This window comes from Rhodamnia argentea, chromosome 9 (genome assembly GCF_020921035.1).
Source record: "Rhodamnia argentea isolate NSW1041297 chromosome 9, ASM2092103v1, whole genome shotgun sequence".
NCBI lineage: Eukaryota > Viridiplantae > Streptophyta > Magnoliopsida > Myrtales > Myrtaceae > Rhodamnia > Rhodamnia argentea.
In genome coordinates, this window is record NC_063158.1 from 8,132,105 (window position 1) to 8,150,516 (window position 18,412).

Sequence of the window (18,412 nt, forward strand, 5' to 3'; positions counted from 1 at the left end):
CCGTGCTAAAAAATCGACGGCAAAGAAAATGCAAAAAAAAAAAAAACTTATGTAACATCAAAACGCTCGTGATTGCTGTCTAATGTTGTCGTGAATGGTTAAACTACGGCTTGTTTATATGATTTTGACTATGAATACGAAATGGAATAGTAAGCAAATGTGCTGCGGGCCAGATTGGTAGGCAATGATGTATTATTCAATTGGTGATGGACGCCCAAAATATCCGTACCACAATTTCAAGACTTAAACAAAAAGAAAAAGAAAAAGAAATAGCTATATTTCGGGCAAAAGTACTTGCAGAGTGTCAATATTTATGCACAACGCTCACTTTAGTGCCAATATTTTTGTTATCGCTTAAGTGTCAAATCGAAAAAAAAAAAAGATCACTCAAGTGCCAATTTCGGCTAAAAACAATCACTTATGTGCAAATTCCAACGAAAGAGTGCACGTGACATTTTTTTTATTAATTTCTTAATATTATATGTATTTTTTAAATAAAAAAATTCTATCCACGTGGACGTCACTTGGAACTTTTAAATTAAAAATTAAGTTATTTTTTAAAAAAATTAAAATTAAACAGAAAAATAACTTAAAAAATAAATAAATAAATAAAACACACACACGCACACACAAACACAAACTTGCAATTGTAGCGGGAAGGCCGTGAACCCTTCTGCCACTGACCCACCAATGCTAGCCGGCAATGGGTGGAGGAGTGCTCGAGGGGGTCGCCGAGCCCATCGAGGCCTCTCTAGCAAGGGTCGATGAGGCCGGGTCGTGGCCGGTCAAGGCCTCATAGACCCCATGGTGAGGCCGGAATTGCCCAACCAACACTCGGTGTGGTCATGGTTGGGCGATTCCGGCCTCGCCCAGCCACCGTGAGGCCACGGCCAGGCCTCACCAACCCCCGGCGAGGCCACAACGGAGGTCGTCGGGGCTCAACGACCCCCCGGGCACTCGCCCACCCATCGCCGGCGGGCGATGGGGACGGTGGCGAGGGCTCACAGCCTCTCGCCGCTACAACTTAATTTTTTTTTTAGCTTATTTTTAGTTTTTGAGTTTATTTGTACTTTTTTTAATATTACGTGGATTTTTTTTTATTGATTTTTAATTTTTTTTTTGCTGACCGGGATGCTTCGGCGGGCCACGTAGATGCCTTGTCAGATTTCCGGCAAAGCTCACTGGAGTTAGCACTGAAATAACCGTTTTTAAAAAAAATTAGCACTTAAGAAATTCAAAAAAAAAATATTGGCATTAAAGTGAGAGCCGTATACAAATTTTGACACTTCTAGTGTCCTTTTACCCTATTTTTCATGAGTAAAAGTGTCCAACTGAAAAAACAACAGAAAAATACATGATACATCTTATACATAAAATACTTTGTCGGAGGTAAGGCCGGTTTCTTGTGAAACTTCATTTATGAACTTCCAAACTCCGACCCTAATCTCTAGTTACAACAGTAACCAAACTCTCTACGTAACTGACCAAACGGTTACTACAATACGCATCCACTCGGCACTCCAACTTTAAGTTCTTCGAATTCCCTTCTCCTTGTGTCATGTGAAACCCCGTAACTAGTTAGACTGAAACACAAACAGGAATAGAAACTCTTGACGAAGAGAACTTCTCCGGAGCTCGCGGCTCCAAGCGGCCAACACTACAAAAATCCGTCCATCAACACTGGTCCTGTACAACTTGGCCCAGGACTCGGCGATGCCGAACTCTTTCATGGTCCACACTTTGTAACACTGCGACGATGAGTTCTGTACGATGAGAGATAGGCATCCATCGAACGAAGTGAGGAATTTCTCCTCGGAAGGCATCGAATCTGGCAGAGCCATTTCGCAGAAAACCTCCTCAACCGTATTGAATAAGATCAATGACGTAACGACTTGGCCATTGACGTGAGCACGAGTGTCCCAACAGATGAAATTTTGGTAGACCATTTGATGGTCTAAGTTTTTGTAGTGCCAAGAAGGGAAGACGTTGCCGATTTTCTTCCAGGAATTGCCCCTCAAGTTGTAAATCTGCGCTTGAGAAGAATGGCAATCTGGGTGCACTCCAAATTTGAAATTATGTTGACCACTTTGAAATCATCAAGATGGCCACTAGGAGGATTGAAGACAAAAGCAATCAATCCTGATACACGATGGGGACGTTGATGAACGACCATGCACTCATGGATTGATGGATTCCATAGAAATATATCTGTTACAGCGGGGTTGTTTTTGTAATGAATGGATAAACAAACGACTCCATTGCATGAACCGACGATGTCATATCTAACGGGACGATCGAACAAAGGATTCTATGAGATAGCTCACCGTGGTGCGCACGGTAGACCCCAATCCTGGAGGAATTGTTGTTATACTTGAGAAGATTGACAGTACAACATTTCGACGATCGATCAAGATGGGCTTTGATGTAATAGGCGACGGTGAGTAGGAATTTCCAAGATTTGCACACGCACCAGAACCGAGCTAGTGATTTCACCGGAACCATACCCTCTACATTTGCATTTAGATTTCTCCTCTTACCGGCCATTTCCACGAACCAACATTTCAAAACTATAAACATAGGCTTTGTAAGAAACATCACCCATGTCCATATAAAATGGTTCAGGTGCCATATATACCTAGGATCCTCTTGCAACAATCAACCATATTATGCCATGATCATTCAGATACAATTTTGCAAGCCCAAAGTCAGAAACTTTTGGACTGATTCTAGTTTAGAAGAACTTTGTGAGGCTTGATGTCAAAGTCTAGTTTGCATGTTGCATTCCCAATGTAGATATTCCATTTCCCTAGCCACAGCAATAGGGATGACATAGTTGGGGCACATATGAAGCATTGGAATCATTAATATACCATCGCAAAGTATGCATGATGAGCCAAGGGACACTACCAACTACATCATAAAAAAAAAACCGGCATGGCAAATTCGAATCTCCCCACAATGGGGAGGCTACATCACCAACGTACTCATGACTGTGTGAAATAGATATGATAATTACAGAAGAAAATCTCATCATAACAAAGCAGCTCGAACACCCATGGCAAGACAGCCAACCCAAGCCAGTGATGAAAAAGCAGGATATCACTTGTGTCCCCTGAAATACATGTAGGTTTTCTGCAGACAACAGTCAACAAAGTAATAAGCAGGATGACGAGAGATTTGTTTACGAAGAAAAGAGTCTCAGTGCATGCCAAATGCAAAAACTAGGAAGGCAAATTGCATGTTCTTCAAAAGACTATGTTATCTTTGACTATTCCAGCCTTTCAAATTCAAAATCTTGAACTAAAACACTGAGTTTCTATGTACACAACATATACTTTTTTGTTGATTTGCCTTTCCACTTTACCTGTGTAAACACGGAGTTTCTAGGTCCACATCAGCTCTAAATAAAACTTTCCATCCGTTAAGGTGTGTAAACGACATTAGCTCAGTCCGAAATGTTGCAATTAAAACATTTCTCATTATGCATGTTGACTTAGAAACAGCTAGAACTCATACTGTTTTTTCTATGCAGCTGGCTACAACATGTTACATGATTTCAGCACAAGACTTCTGGATGTTACTCATTAATCCTTTCAATTAAAGAAATGCATGACAAATTGCTTTCTAGTTCACTTAATTAAGACAGCTCGGAAAGCTGTACCATTCAGTGCCAAGTAGATAAGAACGGATATTGACTTCCAAACTTAAGCTAGGAGGAGGGAGAGGATTCTATAAGGAGTGTTAATTCAAGGTTAAGTAAAAAAACTCTTGACAGCGAAGAGAACATGAAAGATATTTCAGTTCAATTGTTGCTCAACTCAAGATGTTCTTCAACAAGCAACTGAAAGAAACCCTAGATGATGCTTCTGCTCATTTGGCAGATCCCAGAAAACAAGACAATATGAAAAATCCATTCTCTCACCTGAAGAACCCAAAAGCTCAGCAGTGATTCCAAGCAAAATAAAGCGAACCCAACCAAGTAGAAAATCTGCACCAAAGAAATAGTCAGCTTTGCCGAAAAGTTAACAGGAACAACAAAGGAAAGTAACGGAGCCCGAACCAAATTCAATAAAAAGATCAGAAAATGCAGGGATTATTGCTGAAATAAGTAGAGACATGGTTAACAATATTCCTTCCTTCAAGGGTCTTAAAGGCACATATCAAAGAGATGGTACATCCCGAGAGCAAAATGAATTCTAAGTTTGGTTGATGAGAGCATAAAATATGTTATTCACCAGAGGACTACATAAATGGGAATACATGCCATATGCACACTTCCATCACCCATCCAGAAATCACCACCTTATTTACTATAATGAAGAATTCCATGAAAATCTTCTCAACTCATGAGGAATTTTGAAAGCCAAATCTAAATAACAATGTGGTTCATCTAGCACTGTATGTCACTAATGGGTCCCTTGACTCAAGCGTGTAGTATCCTATGTTCGCTATGTAGGAAAGCAGCAGCTTATGCAATTGGTACAAAGTCCGGCACTAACCCAAACAGCTGCTGAATCATAATAAATTTTGTGTCCAAAAGCTAAGAGATTATGAAGTTAAAACAAACAATCCAAGCATTTTGCATCCCCTTTGTCACCATAAGTGGACATGTACAAAATAAATCAACTTTTGCAGCAATCATTAAACGGCACAAAAAGGTTGGAGTGCATGAAAACATACCCCAACCAACACATGGCCAGAAAACAGGTCAACCGCAGCGAGAATACCCCTGAAAAGAAAGAGATTTTTTGTTAGAAAAGAGCTAGGTACTTGGGGTCAACTAATGATAATTTCAAAGGAACTGTAGCTTCAACAAGGCAAGCAGACATGGTCTTAATCCATCTATTCCCACTAGTAACACTAGTTCAAAAAATTCCAACAACCAGCACATTATTTTTCAGGATAATAAAGTGCAGTAATTAAGAGCTTACGTGAGTGATTTCCCATGAAAGACAATTGGTGGAGCAATAGCAGCAAATATGCAAAAGCCAACATGCAGCTGTATGGACGAAACCATAGACATAAAACCATAAGCAACTTTTCACAAAAACGGTACCATACGCTATCAACTCTAGATTTTCAATTTTCAAATCAAAATCCTTCACGAGTTGTACTAATAAAAAAGAAAGCTTACCAAATAGAAAAGGAAGAACCAACTAAAGTTCAATGCACTGTCAGTCCTGTAGATACAGACAATTTAACATGCAAAAATGAAATGATATAGAACTAATAAGTAAACTCCACAAAACTCATATGTCTACCCAAGTCTGACCTCATTGCACGGTATAGGGGCCTGTACCACAATACATAGGACAGTGGGCAACCCATCAATGCATAGATTATTGCCAGGAAAAATATTTTGACACCTGCAGAACTCATGAGAAAAATCAAATCAGACCTCATCCCTAGATCTATACCAAAAACCTCCATATAAAGAACATCATTAGGAAAATTCAAATGAAAAAAAGCTTACCCCCGCCCCTAATCCAACACACCATCACTGCAATGACATTGAAAGCAAGGCAAAGAACTATACCTGCAAGGCATGTCGTAAATAGTACAAAGATGCTTAGTCCAGGAAAGAAACAAAAAATCTCTCCACATCATTAGTAACAATAGTCGCTACTTTAAGCGAAAGCTGTTATATTGTAAGAATAACATGCGGCCAAGAGAAGTTGGTAGAAGTAGCTTCATTTAAAATCAGAAGTATTGTCTCAAGTAGGCATACCTAACCAACTTGCAAAAGCCAGATATTGAAGCCGTTGCGCATGGACTGGTATCTCATTTGCTATATCGTGATGAATAATTGGAAAAAGGGGGGGCCAGTTCTTATCATCCAATGGGACACCAGCTGATACATTGTGACAAGTGAGATAACCCACATGACATCACTGACTATTCTAATGGAAAAGGCTCATGAAACGAGATTATTTGAATCTGACGGAATTGCAATCGTAACAAGGATACCTTTAGCAATAGCATCTTCTCTCCGCTTTATTTCCTTTAGAAGATGAGAAATAACGGTTAATTGCAAAATCGGAAATGTTATATTCAATTTATTTCGCTAAGGAAAAAATGGTAGAATGAATAGCTAACCCTCTCTCTTCTTTTCAGATCTGCTTCCCAGGAAGCTAATTCTTTCACTTTTTCCTTGGAATCCTGTAAATGTAACCAGGGATTGTAACTTCAAGCTTCTGGAAAGTATCATCAAAAGAAAAAAATAGAGACAGAAAAAACATAAAGAGGAGGTGCTCTACACTCATTGTATCCAGAGGTATATCCACTGTCGCGTCATATTTCTGACCAAAGCCAAGGGGTTCGGATGCAAGTGGAGGAAGGCGGGACTTTGATGCTGGAGCAGTACCATTCTGTAAAATTCCAAGATAAGTGTCAAATGGATAAATAGGATGACCTAAACATATTGAAAGATACCAAATAGGACAGTTTATGCAGCTACACTCTGTATGCACGCCCAGGATTTATGAGCTCAATCAAGAGTTAATGCCAATTTAGGTGATTGGCCTACTGAAAGACAATAGCAACAGTCGTAAGAGTTAACGCCAATTTAGGTGATTGGGCTACTGATAGACAATAGCAACAGTCCTCATTTATCCAATGCACAGCACAAGTTGAAAAATTACAAAGACCAAGATATTTAGGATTTCTCTTTTACTACAATATCCCCAACACTGCACTCACAAGTAAGCATTCAGAAAGAGGCATCCCTAATGAGTGCATCTCAAGTGCAATGTCACAGTATTGGCGATGATCTGAATTAATTGACCTAGAAGATCCGTAAGATGAAGACTCTTGCTCCAACTAGAATCGTGCACATGAATGAAGGGGAACCAAATTAGAGCCACACATTCAATCTCATTGTATGCATAGTGCGTTGTGCTGGGCAAGTATGCCACCCACTGGAGTCTTTCTGCCAACTTTTACAGTACAACACAAGAGCTGGCCCAGTCCAGCCAGGCCCAACACGGAAAAGGTGGCCCTGGACCGCCATGGGGCAACCGTTCAATGAAGATAACATAATTTGAGAGAGTCGAATACAACATAGTACGATCACGATTAACTCAAAACCACAATGACCTGATATATCTTGACCTTTCTTGTCTGAAACCATGGGGAAAACTACTTGTCATCCTTTGGATCATAACCAGGAGCACATAAAGATGTTTTATCCATTTTATTTTTTTTTGGTTTCTTATTACAGGGACTCTCTCTTCTCTTTTGTGTGTGTGTGTGTGTGTGTGTGTGGAATTGTTCAAATCGTTTCAAAAAGATAACAGTCCATTTATTATGAACAGAGGTAACAGTTGGTTTGAGCATCCTGAACTCCCTGTCTTTTTACTAAATTTGACTCGTTCAACTTTCTCAAATAAACAAATATTGGTTACATTCAAATTAGACATTCAAGTGCAATTCAAGTGCCATGTCTTCCAGCCATCTCCATTATTCAGTTAAATTGCATGACGCATAACCTCACACCAAAACAATTAGAGGCAAAGTCCAATCTTTTGATAACTTGACCTTGTACTCTTATTCCTGCATTATTTGATATGTAAAATGCACCATAATTTGTAAATTTGTTGGTGAGAAGAAACTTCTTTCATGACCCGATACCCTTTTAGGTACACTAAAAGTTGTGGAAACTTTTGGCATTGGCAGAGTTAGCAGAGTCTAATAGCAGCAGACATATGATCAATATTCGGGTTTGCTGAGCTTTAAGGTCAGAAGTTTCTAACCCCTCATTGCAAATTAAATCTGTTGTTGCTACTTTTACTACTCCTATAACTTTTTTATGATGTCTCGAAAGGCATTTTTGCTATCTGGTTACGATTGTATCGTATCCTTACCATATATGCTAGTCAATCTTCAAAGGGGACAAAAAGATGTGCACTATATTCCCGTGGAAACTAGCTTTAACAACTGGAACTTTAGCAAAGCGGGGGGTGAAAGAAAGGCTAAACACCTCGAGGGTATGCCTGCAACACTCTCGGTTATCCCCTAGTCTACAGATGCGGTGGCATCAGTTCAGATAACTCAATTCAGCTGCAGCTAAACAATTGAGTCTACAGCCACGGCGAGACAACAACGCGGGCCTCGAATTAAACATTACTGCAAAATCGGACCCCGATCGCGCACTACAACCACAGGAGAACCAGATCTAAAAAAACCAAACAGCGCCGCAACCGACCCGCGCCCCTCGCGAGACCACTGAATTCGGCTTCGGTGTCGAAGCATGCTACGGCATCCGACCACACAGAGCGAGCGGGAGCTCGATTCAAGCGCCAAGAAAAAAGAAGCGATCGAAGCGCAGATCTGCGCGGGGAGAGAGAGAGAGAGCACTCACAGAGAACGGATTGACCTCTTCTTCCTCGTCGAAAGGGTTGGGATCGCGGTGGCGATTCATTGTAGCAGCGGAAAGCTCGTCCCCTAGAGAGAGAGAGAGAGAGAGATTTGAACCGAAAAGAGCAACAATGTGATCTGTGTGCTGTTAAAGCAAAGTATTCAGGGTGAGAGGGCAGTCCTTATCTCCCTCCCTCCCTCCTGCCCTGGCTTAGCTACTACGCGGGACAACCGAAAAAAATGAAATCGGTTTTCTCTTTACCCCCGAAGAGACCTCATATTTACCATTTTGCCACTGGTTCGAGAACGTGAGGCCCCCACCACGAGGTGCAATAGTCATTCGTTTTCAAATTTGGAATTTCGGGAGACGTGTGAGTGGGAGGAGTCTCGCGTGAGCTCTTGTCGGTGTGCTCGAATCTCATTGGTCGGAATAGCTGGGTTAGTGTGGAATTTCCCGCTTCCGATCGCAGCTCCCGGGTGATGCGTGCCGCGGATTCAGGAGGCGCGTGGGTAGGGTAGGGCTGCATTGTACGGTTATGGAGTCGGGCTCGGTCATCTAGATCTCACTACAAATCTCTTCTATCGATCCAGCGGGACGATCTCAAAAAACTCTCAAATGAATTTTCATTAAATTTTAGTAGAGGAGACTTGGAGCTATGAAAAATTAACAAAAAGAACTTCCATCTTGAGATTTTGTCCACTGCTTTCAGATTTGCTAACTCATTTGTTTTTATAATAAACGCCTTTCATTTGATGATTAGGTTTCTTTTGTTTCATGAAAAAAAATGAATTATATAAAAATAAAATTTTGCTTGTAAAAAAATTAAATAAGGGCATGAAGTGTCATAATTTTGTGTTATCGTCTTCTCAAATAAGTATTCGAAGTGGATTTTATTTCACAAAAGGGCTTGAAATATCCTTTTTTTTTATTTCAAAGAAAGGCCTAACAAATGACATTTTCTTAAAATTTTTTGATTTATTTTAACTTTTTTCTTCTTTTTTTTCCTTCTTCCTTTTGTTTTTTTTCCCCTACCTTCCTAGCCACCGGTGTGGGCTAGCCTTGTTAGATTTGGTCGACAAGAGTGAGGGGAGCCCTTGGCTTGCTTAGGTGAAGCCCTTGTCGGCCTCGAGGGTGGCCTTGCCTAGATGAGGTGTGCGAGAAGCTAGGGAGAAAAAAAAAAGCAAAGGGAAGAAAAAAAATAAAGAAATTTACGAAAATGTCATTGGTTAGGTGATTCTTTAAAACAAAGAGGGTGTTGGAATATATAGATATTAAACCACGCCTTCTTCTATCCGCTTAAGCTTTTAGAGCGGTTGGTCGTGGTTTCATCAAATCTTTCGTGGTATCGGAGCGGAAGGTCTTGAGTTCAAATCTTTACAGGCCTCTATTTGCCTCCCCAATAAATATTTCCACGCGACCCCTAAACCCACGAAGAAAGTTCCGCATCCGAGAGAACAAGTAAGCGCTCGCGATTCATCCGAACAATCATCGGCCCTAGTAGTTGAGAAAACCTGAAGCTCTGTTAGGTTTCCCTATTTTTTGCCCACTGCCCTATTATGTTCAAGTGCCCTATTTCGTGGGCCCGTGTCGCAAGCCATAGTCTATTTTGGATCGAGCCGTATCTTGGGTAGTGGGCACGAGTGTCCGGGCCCACATGCTACTTTTCCTAGGCCGTGTGTCAAGCCCGTGGGTCAAGTGGCCGGGAAGTTGTGCCGATTTTCTAGGTCATGTCCCAAGTTGTGCTAGGCCGTATCTTAGATCGTGTTCTAAGTTGTGCCCGAGCCGAAGATTTTCAAGGATCATCGTTACACTCGCCTCGTGTAATTGACTTTGAGCCGACCTATAATCCTTTGTTAGGAAGCTAATTGCGTTCAAATTAGTTTAAATAGATGATTAGGGTGTTTAGGTAGAAATGAACAATTCAACCATAATGATAAAGTGATCTAAAAGACTGACAAAAATGAACACTATGGTAATAAACATATGAATGGCGATTAATGACTTTACTATGGTGGAAAAATGGCAATTAATGAAGTGTTCATTTCCAACTTCAACTCGTGTAATTTACTGTCATTAAGTGCTAATTGGTAATAAACATTATCGCTCTTAACAAATTTTAGGAATGGGCTGATGGATTGCGTACCCGCAATCAAAATATTTCTAACCATAATGTTGAATACATCGGTGTAGCGCGCGTGCAACCCATAACATCTAATGGCATCACGGACCCGTTATTGTCTCAAACTTCCTTGGCTTAAGCGGCCATAGTCTCTTTAAGAAGCTGGCTGTGGAGATGTACATCAACATAGCTAGTTAGCAAACCGAGGTCTCGTTCGTTATCAAAATTAACTAGACAAATCGCTCCCCCAACTAAGAACGGCCATGCACCACCGCCCATAGAATCAAGAAAGAGCTCTTAGTCCGTCAATCCTTACTATGTCCGGACTTGGTAAGTTTCCCCGTGTTAAGTCAAATTAAGCCGCAGGCTCCACTCCCGGTGGTGCCATTCCGTCAATTTCTTTAAGTTTCAAAGATTCATCTTTGTTACCTTATATCGAAAGATATATTCCAATAAGCGTTCTCAAAGTTATGGCATGGCGTTTTTCTATATAGTGAGGGGGAGTGTTGGAATATATAGATATTAAACCACGTCTTCTTCTATCCGCTTAATTAAACCACGCCTTCTTCTATCCGCTTAAGTTTTTAGAGCGGTTGAGTGTGGTCTCATCAAATCTTTCAGAGGGCACTTCATGCTCTTCTTTAAAATAAGATCCATTACAAATTTTTATTTGAAATTTTTTCTTTATTTTTTACGAAATAGACAGGAGCTTGTGGATGGTGAGTCACATCCACGCTCGCCGCTCCCTCTTCGTTGCCTCCCTTAACTCTTTGGGCTGGACTCGAACTTGAAGTTGAAATCTTAGACCTGGGCTTCAGGTGATCCAAATCCGGTCCCAACGTCCCTTTGGACACGATGACACCTTTCTCGATGGCCAAACTTGGGATCTCGGTTGACGAACCAGGGGGAATCAGTGAGTGAAAATTGTCTCTTTTCCCTATTTAGTTGTTTAATTATTAAGAATTCATTGCATTAAATGTTGCATTTGCTCCAACTTAGGGTGGGAATTTCCTACATGACACCACCGAATTAGAGGATTTGGATTGAACTCAATTATTTGATTTGATTTCGTGTCGGCCCACGAAACACGATTGGTAAATCGTGTCATGTCCCGATTTAATCTATTAGGCGCGAATTTGACTCGTATAATCGCTTAAATTAACAGGCAACTATTGACATGTAATGTAATATATGTGATCCGTTTTAACAAGATTAGTTTAAAATAAAGGTTATCATTCTCAAGCTACTCACCATTATGATTTGAAATGGTGATATTTAGTTCGTTATGAACATGTTATTTTAATGAACTATTATAATTTACAATAAATTACATATATTTTGTGTCAAGTTTGTGTCGGTTATCATGTCATTTCTGGCACTAAACTACTGCTTATAAAGTTTATCACTCTCGCATTTTTGTTTCTAATTCTCATGTTTTCCATGCAAATTTTTTTTTTGTTTTTTGGTCGAAATGTTCTCCATCCATGCAATAACGAATCGAATGATTAGACAGAAATCGGTGGAAGGAAGAAAAAAGAAGAAGCGGCAAGCCAGAGCGAAAAGTCAAAACCCTAGAATAAAACCCACCACTTGCCCCCACCTCCTGATTTGGCACCGATTCGCTCCTCTCCCCCCCCAAAAAAAACCCACCGTCTCCTGCTGGGCAAGCTCCAGCGACGGCCATGGGCAGAAGGCTGAAAGAGTCGTCGACGGAGAGCGAATCGAGTGTCCTCGAGGGGACGAACGGTCATGACCTCAATCCAGAGAAGATGAAGAGGGATAAGAAGAAGAAGAAGAAGGACAAGCATGGAGACAGAGTCGTAGACTCGGACCTCCAATCCACCGAAGAGCTGAATCGGTCGAGCCAGAAGAGGAAGGAGCACGGTGGAAACGGAGCTGAAGCTGAGGCCATTACTAATAAGAAGAAGAAGAAGAAGAAGGAGAAGCACGAGAGAGACGCCCTGAGTGAGGTGATCGAAAGTGGCGGGAGCGGAGCTGATTCTGTTGCTAATGGAAAAGACGAGGAGGTTAGGAGCGGCAATGTGGTGGTGAGCGGGAGGAATGTGAAGGATCCAAAGTACTCTCCTGTGGAATTGTTCGCAGACGCGAAGTTGCCGGAACCGGTGCTCGAATGCTGCAAGGGCTTTACGAAGCCGTCTCCGATTCAGTCCCGGGCGTGGCCATTCTTGCTAGACGGACGTGATTTTATTGGGATCGCCGCGACCGGTTCAGGTAGTGTTTTGTTTTGAGGTTTTAGTTCTGCTCTTCTATTGGAGTGGGTTTAGTGCTCGTTGTTTAGTGAGGATTTTACTGAATTCTGTGGTTTAGGTAAGACTCTGGCCTTTGGAGTGCCAGCCGTTATGCATGTTTTGTGCAAGAGGAACAGTAAGATGTCGAAGGGGAGGCGTCCACTTTGCCTTGTGCTGTCTCCGACGAGGGAATTGGCTCAACAAGTACGTATTTATGATTGATGCAGTTCTTGTTTTGTTAGCATGGATGTACGCATTTTTTGCACGCTTTTCATTTTTTGTGACTGAGTTAGTGAGAGCATGTTTTGTGGATTAGTTATGTGAATTTCTGCGGTGAAACTCTTGGCAATCGTGCATCACGGTGCTCTGAAAATGGTTGGATAGTCTGAGATGGGGTTACAACATTAATTTTTTTTAAAAATTGTGAATCTGAAAGCGCGAAAATGGATGGAAATCATGGCTTCTGTTAGGTCAAAATGACCTGTAGTCACATAAAAAAGTTGCAGGGGAATTTTCACTTCCAGAAGAAGACACGCCCAGAAGTGGAGCTCAGAAAATATAAGTGAAAAACAAGAATGTGTAGCATTAGCATATACGAGGCATGCATTTTAGGCCAAGGTAATTGACTTTGTTGTTGTCGTGCAATAAAGGTGTAGTAAGGGAGGTGCAGATGCAGGTGCCGAGAAATAAAGCAGGTGCCAATGCCAGTACTTAATTTCCCAGTTAATTCATTGCCTTTTGTTCTAAGTTTGCTGCGCTCTATGTATATTCTAGTTCTTGTTCTTAGTATAAACAGTAATGTGTTTAAACAGATAACAAGCTGTAGCCTTCTCGATTTGGTACCAGATTTCAGATGTTCTGGTTGGTGCTGGAAAAGCTAGCGGTGTGAAATCAGTATGTGTGTATGGTGGGACCCCCAAGGAACCTCAAAGAGCTTCTATGAAGTCTGGTGTCGTAAGTCACCTTATTTTATTAGGATGTGCATATTAATCTTTTATATGTCTGTCATTGTTTTAAGAATACTCGCATGCCATATTTTTGCTGATGCTAATGTAAGTGGTTGTCACATTTCAAAGATGTTCTTGGTGACGAAAGTTCACTTACTCTAATATTTATATGTTCTTCAAATGCTTGACAATAATTTGAGTAGTCAATTCTAAGCATAAAGTCCTATCTTGCGAAGAAATGCATAATGGTCTTGCCTGCCCATTATGATTAACGTTAGATTTGCTTGTATTCTTTGTGGGTCTGGCGTTGTTGCCATGAAAGAGTTGCTATTGATTCTTTCTGATGGTGTACTTGCAAAATGCAAATTGCTCATTGTTTGTGCCTGTCCATCATCTAGAAAGTCGGTGTAATTTTACTCATAGAGTCGTCCTATTCATCTGTACTCAGGACATTGTCATTGGAACTCCTGGTCGTTTGAAGGATCTGATTGAAGAGGGTGTTTGCAGCTTAAATGAAGTAGCTTTTGTGGTAAGTTGACTTTTCCTATAGTGTTTCCCTGTGTCGTCTTAGGTCATAAAGCTTGGTAGCAAGGAGTTTCAATTGTCAATGTGTCATTCAGGCGACTGTCCTATTGCTCTTTGACAAGCGTGGTGGTTTATAATGAGTTTTCAACTGATTGGAATGTATGTGTGGCATAGGTATTTCCAACATAGTCAGCATCTATTAATTCTTTTTCCTTTTGTCTTCAGGTCCTTGATGAAGCAGATAGAATGCTTGACATGGGTTTTGAACCAGAAGTTCGTTCCATATTGAGCAGCACATGTTCTGGTATGTTGCAACATTTCTTTACTTGACATCCGCTACTGTAATTTCCAGAGTAGTTTTGTCATCTGAAACGTTTATCATTGTCATTGACCATCCGGGCTGTGCTTGCGTGTAATTAATAAGACAGTCTTTAATTCGAATTCTGCAACATCTTGGTTTCTCTAAATTCGGTTAATTTGCGACTTACGACTTCGTATTTGTAGGTAGAACTTACATGTGAACTAGAAACTGGTGGCAATTTTGTTCCCTTTTAATATTGTGTGCAAATTTGTCTTTGCAGTTCGCCAAACAGTAATGTTCAGTGCTACATGGCCTCTTCCTGTTCATCAATTAGCACAGGAGTTCATGGATCCTAACCCAATTAAGGTGTGGATCTTCATGGTTGAGCAATATGGTTTATTAATTTATACGAGTAAACTGGCAAGAATGATTAGCTCTCTTTCAGGTTGTTATAGGTTCGGAGGATTTAGCTGCCAATCATGATGTTATGCAGATAGTTGAGGTATGGATTCACAATTTGGCTTTGGTTATTCTTTTCGACATCATTTGTCATCTGTTTGTTTCACTCTGTTGCCTTTGCAGGTACTAGATGATCGTTCACGTGATGAACGCTTGGTTACCCTTTTACAGAAGTATCACAGTTCCAAAAGGTACTCTCTATTTTTTATACATACTAATGCTTTTTTTAACCTCGTTTTGTGGTCTTTCATTCTGAATTTGGTCTTGCTAGGTTGGGTCTCTTTTTATTATGACTTCTTAAGTACGTGCAAAGCTAACAGAAACCATGTGCAAATAGTTTATCTTGATGGTCTTGCAATAGCAATGACATCGTGCGCCATCTGATATGGTCAATTTTTCCATTTATCAGTAACAGGGTATTGGTCTTTGTCTTGTACAAGAATGAAGCTTCTCGTGTAGAGCAGATGCTTCAATCAAGGTATTTTCCTGTCAAGTCAGGTCACGAAATGGACTAAGTGAATGAACTAAAGCATCTCTAACCCTTCATAGTACTTTTTTTTTTGTCTCATTCTCCGCTTTCTTTTATAGAGGCTGGAATGCTGTATCTATCCATGGCGATAAAAAACAACATCAGCGCACAATGGCACTGTCATTGTTTAAGAAGGGAACATGTCCTTTGATGGTATGTTTTGTCAACCAACGTTTTAGTTTATGTCGATTATGTGACTTTTTTAAGACAATAAAACAGTAGTCGGCTCAATGGAGCACTAGTGCAATTTCTTAACAGCAGTCAGGCATCATAATTTCTTTTTGCTGCATGGTGGTCAATTCCTTAAAAAGTTGAGTTGCCTGATATCTGCAGATTGCAACTGATGTTGCTGCTCGTGGATTGGACATTCCAGATGTGGAAGTTGTGATTAACTATAGTTTTCCTCTAACAACAGAGGATTACGTCCATAGAATTGGAAGGACTGGACGTGCTGGAAATAAGGGTGTAGCGCACACATTCTTCACAAAAGAGAACAAGGTTACCTATGAAAGACCCTAGGATTATTTCTTGCCTTAGGAATTAGCAGTGGTGATGATTGACCTGTGGCTGCTGGCAGGGGCTTGCTGGGGAGTTGGTCAATGTTCTCAGAGAAGCTGGGCAAGTTGTGCCTGCTTCTCTTCTGAATTTCGGTACTCATGTGAAGAAGAAGGTGTGTGGAAAATAATCAAGTTCGTTAATTGTAATTACAAATTTATTTTCTGTTCAGGGACTTACTATTTTATAATCTGATTCAGATTCATATTATTTTGATTAATTTGTCCTGCAAATGCAGAAATTTATGTGGTTTTTTGGTGTTAACCCAAAGTCCTTTTAAGGTCGTGCTATCCATGTGTTACCAGAGAAACTGCATTACTATCTTTGTTTTTATGTTCTTTTCTCACTTGGCAGGAATCCAAGCTTTATGGAGCCCACTTCAGAGAAATTGCTGCAGATGCTCCAAAAGCTAAGAAAATCACATTTGACAACTCTGATGATGAGGACTGAATTACTGATGACAGTGGTAAGTAGTGGCTTTAGCTTGCATAAAAATGGTTTGGTTTTAAGTGCATTTGTGAGGCTCTTTTAATCTCGACTTTTTTTCTTTTCAATTTTTAAATAGTGAATGTGTTCTTTGGAGGATGCTTCACAGAAATATCACTATAGTGATTCTGAGTTGTGCCATCAGAATACCCGAACCCAATATGGCTGATCATTGGGTTCCGGAGCTGTGTTCTTGCTCTATTTTGGAGATTTTAATGTCTTTTAGTATTCTAGCTAATAGGTCAGGCGAATGATATTTTTATCAAGGAGACGAGGTGGCTCCACCATGTACACCTGAGGATCATATTATTGTTGCCAATTTGATTGCATTTTGTGTCTGCAAAATCAATGAATGTGTTGCCACTGTCGACTTTGCTTCCCTGTGATATTGTATTGGAGATGCTTCATGATATAGTTTCTCACAGAGTACTTGCTGCTTCTATATTTGCATGCTCTTGATTTCATCGGGTTCAGCGAACTCTGTTTAGTTGATGCATTAGAAATTTAGAAGAGGATAATTGTGTTCAATGAAATTGGACGTGGTTGGTTTGGATGGGAAATGCTGAAAGTTGACTGATGTGCAGGTTTGTTTGAATGTATGTCCATTGTACTAGCTTTCGTTGAACATGTTTCTGAGTTGAATTAGGTTGCACTCTCTGGAGAGGATAACAGAAGGCAATTGCACTTGCTACGAGGCTTCTTCACTTCATAGTTTGCAATATCGGTGTCTGTGTGTACAAGTTGCATGTGGACCGCTTTCTTTAGGAGAAAGTATATCCCAAACGGCTAACGTCAGACAAAATGGGACAACAGAGTTCGAGGGTCTCATGTTGCTAAACCATCCATGGAGATAGGAGTTGCCTTTGGTCAGCCAGCAGAGGAGGAGAATGCAGCAGATCGTAGAGTAAGTGGCGCAATGAGTCATATAGAATTCATGTAGGGTTTCTCTTTATGGGAAACTTCTGGTTTTTTACTTATTTGAGCTCTTTATATGGGGTATTGCTTTTGTCATCCTTACTTTGTTATTGGCATTGATAAGGCGAGTTAAAATAGTGAGCACGAAAGGAGTAGTAATTATCTTCAACTCGTATTTGGTTATTTTATTCTATCAATGGAAGATAAAAAGGAAATTTATCCATGGTAATTTAGTTTACTGTGATCGTGAGATCATAGAATTCAATGTCGTAATATGAAAGGGCTTTCCGATCTTCTCCCTCTGTGCGATTTGAAAGCACACGCTTTTGCTTTTAGAATCTTCCTCGATAAGTGTGAAGAATGAGCTGGTGTATCATTTTCGTTGGTCGCCACACGCGGCATCACTGACGTCAGGATGATTTCCAGTGGATTGTTCCTTATTACAGCAGCCAAAGCATCCCCAATTCGTTGCATCTTTTAAGGTACATCAGATTTCATGACCCGATCTGACCAACTAAGGTCATTGGATATCCTTACGAATCTTATTTTTCAGCCGACCAAAAAATGGAAAAGATTTGAGTTTTTATATACCCTCTGGAAGTTACCATAACGTCCGGTTTGATAAGCAGGCTCGTTGAGTCGCTCCGTCAAAACTCTATAATTCGCTTGGAGAATCATATGTCAAAAATGTTGTTGCCTATAAGTGTTCGTATATAAAATAAAGTTGATCGACAAACCCGAAATCAAGCAGAAAGTGAGAAATTCGAATATAGACGAATGATCCGAGCCCAACGAAATGACATTGTGTCCTTAAGATAAGTTGGTTCTCTCAATCGGTACTTAAGGTTCTTGGACAATTGCCTCTCAAGATAGAACGAATCGTTTTTCCTATGAAGCGGTATTTCTCCAAAGGAAATCTTCAAATGCAACTTTGCAGATTAATGGCACAAATGATAATAATGAAATGGGAA

General features: G+C 40.4%; 2 protein-coding genes across 2 annotated transcripts; one reads left to right on the forward strand and one right to left on the reverse strand.

Moving 5' to 3' along the window:
- Positions 1-2,843: 2,843 nt before the first annotated feature.
- Positions 2,844-8,492, reverse strand: LOC115744428 (secretory carrier-associated membrane protein 4). The gene is made up of 12 exons (XM_030679605.2): positions 8,360-8,492; positions 6,258-6,368; positions 6,097-6,159; positions 5,968-6,001; positions 5,729-5,851; positions 5,474-5,536; positions 5,273-5,366; positions 5,135-5,180; positions 4,932-4,999; positions 4,681-4,729; positions 3,923-3,988; positions 2,844-3,132 (listed from the first exon to the last, which is right to left on the reverse strand). Exons 1-12 carry the CDS (start codon positions 8,417-8,419, stop codon positions 3,100-3,102), a joined length of 810 nt encoding a protein of 269 aa, XP_030535465.2. The 5' UTR covers positions 8,420-8,492; the 3' UTR covers positions 2,844-3,099.
- A 3,578-nt stretch (positions 8,493-12,070) lies between these two features.
- Positions 12,071-17,624, forward strand: LOC115744422 (DEAD-box ATP-dependent RNA helicase 5). Its single transcript, XM_030679596.2, has 14 exons — positions 12,071-12,707; positions 12,804-12,928; positions 13,571-13,678; positions 14,120-14,200; positions 14,422-14,500; positions 14,778-14,863; positions 14,943-14,999; positions 15,080-15,147; positions 15,366-15,434; positions 15,545-15,638; positions 15,819-15,983; positions 16,063-16,155; positions 16,395-16,506; positions 17,173-17,624. Exons 1-13 carry the CDS (start codon positions 12,158-12,160, stop codon positions 16,488-16,490), a joined length of 1,671 nt encoding a protein of 556 aa, XP_030535456.2. The 5' UTR covers positions 12,071-12,157; the 3' UTR covers positions 16,491-16,506; positions 17,173-17,624.
- Positions 17,625-18,412: the final 788 nt, after the last annotated feature.

Bases quoted from the DNA above. Each gene is read 5' to 3' on its own strand.
- LOC115744422 (XM_030679596.2), top strand. From the start codon at position 12,158: ATGGGCAGAAGGCTGAAAGAGTCGTCGACGGAGAGCGAATCGAGTGTC. The intron at 12,929-13,570 runs GTACGTATTTAT...ATTTGGTACCAG, and splicing joins CGAGGGAATTGGCTCAACAA to ATTTCAGATGTTCTGGTTGG. The intron at 16,156-16,394 runs GTGTGTGGAAAA...CTCACTTGGCAG, and splicing joins GTACTCATGTGAAGAAGAAG to GAATCCAAGCTTTATGGAGC.
- LOC115744428 (XM_030679605.2), bottom strand. From the start codon at position 8,419: ATGAATCGCCACCGCGATCCCAACCCTTTCGACGAGGAAGAAGAGGTC. The intron at 6,160-6,257 runs GTAGAGCACCTC...TTACATTTACAG, and splicing joins TACCTCTGGATACAATGAGT to GATTCCAAGGAAAAAGTGAA. The intron at 6,002-6,096 runs GTTAGCTATTCA...CATCTTCTAAAG, and splicing joins ATCTGAAAAGAAGAGAGAGG to GAAATAAAGCGGAGAGAAGA.